The sequence below is a fragment of the Salarias fasciatus genome, chromosome 8, assembly GCF_902148845.1.
Source record: "Salarias fasciatus chromosome 8, fSalaFa1.1, whole genome shotgun sequence".
Lineage (NCBI taxonomy): Eukaryota > Metazoa > Chordata > Actinopteri > Blenniiformes > Blenniidae > Salarias > Salarias fasciatus.
Window position 1 is genome coordinate 16,716,238 of NC_043752.1, and position 8,185 is coordinate 16,724,422.

The 8,185-nt window shown below is 43.9% G+C and overlaps 1 protein-coding gene across 1 annotated transcript; it reads left to right on the plus strand.

Moving 5' to 3' along the window:
* Window positions 1-1,642: 1,642 nt before the first annotated feature.
* On the plus strand, window positions 1,643-5,445 carry LOC115393805 (hyaluronan-binding protein 2-like). The gene is made up of 13 exons (XM_030098914.1): window positions 1,643-1,708; window positions 1,808-1,838; window positions 2,398-2,481; window positions 2,563-2,673; window positions 2,760-2,879; window positions 3,060-3,176; window positions 3,618-3,786; window positions 3,999-4,090; window positions 4,238-4,484; window positions 4,567-4,709; window positions 4,815-4,952; window positions 5,064-5,206; window positions 5,290-5,445. The coding sequence occupies exons 1-13, from the start codon at window positions 1,643-1,645 to the stop codon at window positions 5,443-5,445; spliced, it is 1,617 nt and encodes a 538-aa protein (XP_029954774.1).
* Window positions 5,446-8,185: the final 2,740 nt, after the last annotated feature.

An 8,185-nucleotide genomic window follows, 5' to 3' on the forward strand; every position in this document is an offset into this window, starting at 1 on the left:
CAGATTTTAGAGAGTGCATAGCACTGTCAACAAACTGATCACTATTATCACCACTGGTCAATAAGCTCATTTCTGTGAGTTCACAAGATAATGCAGCAAATGCAGGCTGGATCAATTCTTTGTACTGAGCTACAGATTTTTCAGATAATGTCCGTATCAGCTGAATTGTATCTTTTTGAGCAGAGTAGTCTTCAATCAAAACCTGAAAAGTAATCAAAAAGTGGTCTGAGAGGTTAAGATCCCTGCAGGAATCAAACCTACAACCCTGGTTACCAGAACCTCTCAGCTTAACCACTCAGCCACCAGATAATTTTATGGATAAAATATGTGCTCTTTGATGTTCCACTGTGGCTTGTTGCTGTTGTTTTGTCACTTTTTGGTAACACATTTTATTTGGTAGCACCTTTTAGGGCACTGAAGGTCGCTGGACATAAAAACATTGACGCTGCATTTTGCACTGTGCTGTTGGTCCGTTGGGGCCACCGTCGAAATTAATCCCTGTGAGACTGTGCCATCAAATGAAAGCATTGCAACCCACAAGCAACTTAAAAGAAAAGATCTTGAAAATGTTAACCCTTTAATCTACAGTGACTAAATTGTGCATGAGTTCATTCATGTTTTCTTCTAAACTACCGAATATGTCATCAAGTGTCCGGAATCAGCTTAATGAGCTTGTCGTATATCATAAACCTAGAAGTTGTTGTTTCAATAAACCAATCTGAAATTCTGCCTGGAACATTATTCCTCCACATTGGAAATTGAAAACAAATTTTCAAAACACACTTGTCCTCACAGTGCATCATTGATGGTGTTTTCCTTCTGCTCCAGCCATTTATAGTTGTTGTGGAAGCATTTGCTGCGTGGTGTCTGAACACTATCAGAAATGGCTTTCATGATTTGAAACAATATGAAGTTGTCTTTAAAATCAGAGGAAAGCTCCTCAGTTTTTGCAAACTGCGTCAAGTGTTTCATCTGGAGCAGCGATTGGGGTTCACAGGCAGCAGATAAAGAATACTTATTGAAGCAGCAGAAGATTTTGAGTAAAAGTGTCTGTGGGACCCCCACAGACGTGTTGGGTTTTCTCTGTAAAAGCATCCTAGAAATGACTATGTTGTATTTGGCACTACATAAAGAAAGCTGAATTGAAATGAAAGTTGAATTGAATCCCACCGTTTTCAGTCCACGTGCCACATCTTTGACCTCTGTGGCTGCTGTCTACATCAAACAGAGATTTCACAAACTGAGGCTGATTGTTGAAAAACTCTCTCTTTGAAAACAGACCTCCAATCAGTTTCACATATTCCAGGAAGTCCTCATCATGAAGATGAGAAACTGAGGGCCTGTTTAGTTTGACAAATATGGATCGTATCTTTTGGCTTTCCCGCTTCTCTTTGCAATATTTGTTCACAGTGGTGATTAGTTTCGAGTTCGTGACGGGAACAGCACTTGAAGTTTGGTTCCAGAGTTTCAAGTTCAACTGTAATTTACAGGAAGACAAGACAAGCATAAGTAAAACAGTAAGGACGACCCTAAAACACACAAACTCCCACCGGATCAATGCAGCTGGCTAAAGTTTGACAGGTATGGTATAAAAGTGAACACTGAACATCCAGATGTTGAACTAAAAGTTGGTCACAGCACCATGTTGGCTACAGGAGCTCTGCTGCTTCTCCTCAGTGTGCACACTGTTCATGGAAATAACCCGAATGTAAGTTTCTTTATGAGCATTTCAAGCAGGTTTTACTCATAACTCAAGAGTATTTGTTGACTGATTCAGATTTTTGCTGTGATTTTTTTGTCATTGCAGGTCGATGAATACTGTAAGAACCTCGACGGCGGTGACATGATTCATTTCACTGTTTGTGCCACTTTGCTACCATATCAGACAATTAAGCATCCAGTCACGACTGTGTTATTTCAAGATGTGTGGTGTTGGGTTTTATTAATTTCCAAACAGGAACAGTTTCCACTTCATGTGAAGCAGAACAGTCGATGTGACTTCAGTGCTGAAGACAATGCTATTATTTACATAATTCTGATGAAGATTCATGTTGAAATTAAGAACAGAACCCAGATCTTTCTAAAATAAAGTGCATTAACTTGCCTGATGACAATATCGTAAAAAAAAAAGAAAAAAAAGAGAGAGACAATGAAATGTTTTAAAATTCAGTCTGATAAATCCAACAATCCTCCTTTGACAAAACAGAATGTGAAGATGTCTGGACCGAAAAGGACTTCATTGATATATGTGGGACTCACTGACACCAAATGTTCCAAAGTTGCACATTTCAGCTTAAAGAACTGCAGATATCTCATCCCTCACCTCAAACGCCAGCAGACAGTGTACAGACTGTGTCCGGTTGAAAAAGTCTTGTCTGAATTGTCCTCTGTTGGCAGATGATTACGTGGACATCCCCACCGATGCCCCTAGTGTCAGGTGGGATTTTGGTGACTGGCTGATCGACCTCCTGGACCTACCCAGTGAGTTTCCACACTTGACCTTCATCATATGACGTTGCATTGTGGGCCAGCAGCAGGATTGTAATTGACTGTTTTTCTCAGCTGCCTGTGATCAAAACCCCTGCTTCAACGGGGGTTCTTGCCGCAGCACGTCTCGCACAGAGTTCACATGCTCCTGTCCCGAACCGTACGCCGGCAAAAGGTGCCAGAAAGGTAAAACGGCTCATGTTCCTCTGACGGAGTGTTTCTTATTGAATTTCTCACCTGATTGAGTTTGACGTGTTGCTTTTGTTCCACAGTGAAAAATGTTTGTGAGAATGCCAAATGCGGTGCTGGTGACTGCCTTATTAATTTGAACAAACAACCATTTTATGAGTGCAAGTGCAGACCCCCGTACCAAGGTCCAGACTGCAAGACCTGTGAGTTGTTAACAAACTACAGTTAACTTCATTTGCTAAAAACAACGCCAGAACTTTGATTTTTTCAAAACATATATTTTTCAAAAGTTGAATGCATGCTATTTTAGTAGCTCCAAACCAAACCATGTGCATCTAAAGCTTCCGGTCACTGCATCTGAGTGTTTGTCTTGTGTGTATCAGTGCCAGCGTCTCCCTGTCAACCAAACCCCTGCAAAAATGGAGGCTCCTGCATTAAAGGGAACCGCCGCTTCCGCTGTGCCTGTCGCAATGGATTCACCGGGAGGTTGTGTGGAACTGGTAAAGATTTCCTGCAGAGCTGACATGAATTCACATGCAAAAAAAAAAAAAAAAAAAAAGAAAACCGCAGAGAGTGGTTTGAGTATACTCAACCATTTGATTGATTTGCTTTTCTTTGTTTTCCTTTAGCCAATAAGGTCTTCCTTTAAAAATAAAGTGCTTTATACACATGTATACACATTTAAAAACAGCTACACCAGAATGAATTTCATATTCTTTGATGTTCTTGAGATTTTCTATATGCTTTTATTGAATGTCTCTTATTGGTAATGCAGTTGTATTCGAATTAAAAATTGTGATAATCCTGAAGTCAGGACATTTTTGGATTGGAAATATAGAACAAAGTTAAATTACTGTTATGCTTGTTGCATTTAACTAATGATTCCCTTTGAAGCTTTTATCTCACATATCTTCACTCTGACATGACGCATTCTCCCTCAGCTCCCACCGACTGCTACGTTGGGTCTGGAGCGGACTACAGGGGCGTCGTCAGTACGACAGAGGAAGGGATCGAGTGTCTGGACTGGCATTCGTTTTTCATCACACAAAACGGGGAAGATCCTTACGTCATGTATTCAGACTTTGACGGCCTGGCAGAGAACTACTGCAGGTATTTGATTCCTAATCAGATTCTGTTTTTACTGCATGTCACATTACATTTACGAAAGTGTTCCACTTTGTGTGCATAGCTTTTAATGCAGTTTCCTGATGGAATATGTTTGTGAAACATTTCAGAGATATTTTAACTTTTTTTTTTTTTTAATGCATGTAGGCCTATAATCTCGACTTATGGATGTTTCACTGAGGTCTTTTTCTTTTCAGGAACCCTGACGGTGATGAGAAGCCGTGGTGTTTCATTAAAAAGCATGGAGAACTGACCTGGGACCACTGCAACGTCAAGAAGTGTTCTACAGGTGATCTTTCTGGAAAAAAAATATACAAACAACAATACTGCAATAGCAGGCAGTCTGGTTTCTGAAATGCCTGAATTTCCTGCCTCTCCCTCATGATTCATACCTTATAAACATCGTCTTCATGTTTCTTCATTCCGGCCACCGCAGCTCCAGCTCCAGCCCCGCTCCCGACGCCGTCCAGGCCGGACGCCGGTCCCGCCCAGTTCTCCCAGTGTGGGAAATCCCAGCCCCTTCGCACTTCCAGGATCCACGGGGGCAGGAAGTCTTTCCCAGGTGCCCACCCCTGGCAGGTGTCGCTGCAGATGAGAGACCGGGGCTCCAAAGGATTGTACGGACACATGTGCGGCGGCATCCTGATCTCCTCCTGCTGGGTCCTCACCGCCGCCCACTGCATGTGGGTTTGCTGCCCTCATGACCTCCTGACCTCTCACATTTCATGTTTCTGCTCATGCGGTTGATTCGTGCCTGTATTTCAGTCTCCCAAACAAGGAGTACCAGGTTGTGCTGGGAGGAGTGAACCTCCAGAGGCAAGAGGAAATGGACCAGACCATCCCGGTCATCCAGACCATCGTTCATGAGAACTACAGGTCGACTCCCGCAGCTCTTTACAATGACATTGGTAAGTCATGTGCATCAGGAGTTTTTTTAAAAAGTTTTTAAACTTTATAATCCTTATATTTGCTGCTATCGATATTAATAAATAAGTTGCTGTTTTTCTTTGCAGCTCTCCTTAAACTCAAAGTTACGGACAGTCCTTACTGCGCGAAGGAAACTCGCTTTGTGAGGACGGCCTGTCTGCCCGACCGGCCGTTCCCTGCAGGGAAGGAGTGTGTGATCTCCGGATGGGGACTCACCGAAGCATGTAACACTCGGTCTATAAACGGCCTTTTCTTGCTTTTTATATTAAATTTGGTCAAGTTTGATGTTCAAAAAGGAACTTTGTGCAGATTCCCTGTAACCCTCTGCTTTCCAGATAGCTACAGCCCCCAGCTGCTGAACGCTCGAGTTTTCCTGATCTCTGAAGACCGATGCAAAACTCCTCAGATCTACGGGAATCTGCTGGACAGCAGCATGTTGTGTGCAGGCATCCTGCAGGGCGGCGTGGACTCCTGCCAGGTGAGTGAAAACCATCTGAGGAGCCTCTGGAGGGGCCAGACAGCTCTGTGATCTACGCTTTTTTTTCTAATGTCATCCTGCAGGGTGACTCCGGCAGCCCCCTGGTGTGTGAACAGAACGGGACACACTATGTGACCGGGGTGGTGAGCTGGGGCCAAGGCTGCGGCCAGAGGAACAAGCCCAGCATCTTCGCCAACATTCACACCTTCCTCAACTGGATCAAATCCAAGATGAACTGAGCGTCTCGAGCTCGCGGTCCCCTTTTGTACTCAGATATCTGTCCTCGGAGAGGCAAGAACAGGAGAGGACAGAGTGGCGTGCTTTGAAAAAAACAAAACAAAAAGCGTTTATTTTATCAGCAGTGAAATCAAGCATTTACTCCCAGCCCAGCTTTGAGTTACAAGAGGCACCGTCACAAACTCACAAAGCTGAACCTGCCAGACAAAAAGTGGATCACACATGGTTTCTGTGGTTTTCTGAGCCTGGCTCAACGCGGACAGCATGACCAGACCTGTTCAGCACGGCTGCAACAGGGTCACGCCTGCTGACCATCTGGTACCTTCTGAACACACCCAGGATATAGATATAAAAACTGCTCCGATCATCTTGATGTTACTCCTTGAACTGTTGTTAAAACTGGTCCTTTATTTGCATATCAACCCACTCAGAAGTGATAAAATCTACATCGGAAAACAGTTTTTTTTCTGGACTCCCTTCTTTTTCAGCACATACACAAACCTCAATCGTCTCTCGAACAAACTCCCGTCCTTGTTCTACGTACTTTATCCCCTTCGCCATTAAATTAACTACACATCATCGTTCATTGCTGCAGCAACAGCCTGTGGCGCTCCATAAAACTACACCACAACTTCAGTCACTTCATCAAAGTAGTAAAATAAACCTCTCAGTAAAAGTTAAACACACTTTTCAAAAGTGTCATCTCTAAAAATCTATGCGTCTTCTATGGCTTTGTTGGACATTTTAACTGAGTTCTGGAGAGTGGAGGAGGAGGAGGTGCTGGACTTCTGGATTTGAGCCTTACGTCGCTGATCTGCAGGGCGTTAACCTTGGCTCTCACAAAGTCTGCATCATCTGGGTGTAAGGTGTATTTATGCATGTCGTTATTCTTTCTGGATTTGTAGAGTTTCTGTGGTTGACAAAAGGTAATAAACGTGTGATTTTCATATCAATCACTCTCAAAGCGCACGGTAAAAACAACAGATGTGGCTCAGAGGAGAATAATATGATGAGTTCTCTTACCTCGCTGCACTGCTGGTAGCTCGTCTTAGCGTGGATGATATCGGGGGAGTCTGTGACAGAGGTGAACTTCAGGCTGTCTGGCAGCTGGCGGTACTTTTTCTGCATGCAGGGAGACCAACATGGGCGTCAAAACAATTTCAACTAGACCTTAGATCAAGACGCACAAAAACATAAAACATTCAACCAGGTGCATGAAAGCAGAGTGGAACTCAACATCCACATACATCACTGAGGAGCTGCCCAGCTTTCATTGCAGACTCCAGCTGCGGAGCACCGACTCCATCCCAGGCCACGCCTTTCATGTAATTCAGATCCGACTTGTACAGTTTCTAGACACGACTCAATAGATAAAAACAAGTCAGATCCACTTCGTCATTTCAGCTTAGCTCCTTTCGTCCCTTCATTCTCCACTGCCCTCACCTCACTCTGCAGGTTGTAAGCCTTCTTGGCCAACTTGACCTTCATGTCGTCGGGCAGCACCGTGTACTGGTGCAGCTTCTTCCTGTAGTCCTGATCGCTGGCCAGAGCCTGGGCCTTCTTGGCCTCCACCAGGTGGATCATGTCCGGGGTGAGCTGATACCGCCCGCTGGCCATCGTCTTCGTTCTCTTGTCCAACAATGGGCTCAATCTGTAAACAAGCAGCAGGACAAATGGCATCAAACTGCTTTTATCGTCTCTTTCAGAGAGTCATACTTTCACACATTCACAGCAATAATGGAGCCAGTTCTGGTAAACTTTCACAAGGTGGAAATGTCTCTATTTTTATATTCTCATATGAACAAGGAGCTCTCTGAGGGAGTCCAGATGAACAAAGCCCAAAGGCATCAGGGTGGGAGTCTCATCCGCTCATCAGTCACAATACTTCTGGTTTAAACTGTGGCTTGTGGATCTTGCCTCTGATGACACAAAACATGAAAGGTGAACCGAGCTGTATCTGGTTGACTACTGTGACCGGGTGAATGTGAGCAAATCAACCAGACATGATCACGTTACTGGTAATCAGGAGGACAACAGACTTTCCCTTCTTCTGCACATGGCTCTCACTGGTCCTGTTACCACTGAAAGTGAATTAGAGGCTTTGAATCTCTGCCTCTGCTCCTCAGACTCTCCTGGCTTCTTGTTCTGCCATGAGAAGGGGAACTGTCATTCCAGTAAGACCCTGCTTTACCTCATCCAGTCCTGATTCTGCTTAAAGTTGACAATAAAGGCATGAAGGGTCCACAGAGGACCAGCTGAAGGACCACCCCGAAAATATCAGTCATGTTCTGGATTGATAAATTGAGAGAATGATTTCATGTCAATGACTCCAGAAAAGCCAATCTGACACTGACATGAATCTCCAGGCAGGTTGAAAACACTTTGTTTGTGCTGACATCTAGTGGTGAACCTGTGCCAACAGCTAACAGAGATGAAATTTCCTTGTTCAAAGTTTCTCTTTTTCTGCCACTGGAGGGAACTTCAGTTCCTAATAATTCAAAGTTTTTCACACCCTCAGACTAAATGAATATGTGAAGGACAAACCAAGGATACAGAGAGCTGAGTGTGATGTGTGGAGACTGAGGGATGAACTCAAACAATGCAATAAGTGGAGCAATTTTCTATCGAGCTTAAATGACTGGAGGTGTCCCCGAATAAGAATTTCCATAGTCGAATCTGATTCGTCCGAATCTGCCAATAGTCGACTGATAGTCGAATCTATCATCTTGTTTGGCAGAGCAG

Excerpts from the sequence above, each read along its gene's own strand:
- LOC115393805 (XM_030098914.1), top strand. The coding sequence starts at position 1,643 with ATGTTGGCTACAGGAGCTCTGCTGCTTCTCCTCAGTGTGCACACTGTT. Across the intron at positions 1,709-1,807 it reads TTCATGGAAATAACCCGAAT|GTCGATGAATACTGTAAGAA; the intron begins GTAAGTTTCTTT and ends TTGTCATTGCAG. Across the intron at positions 4,091-4,237 it reads CGTCAAGAAGTGTTCTACAG|CTCCAGCTCCAGCCCCGCTC; the intron begins GTGATCTTTCTG and ends CGGCCACCGCAG.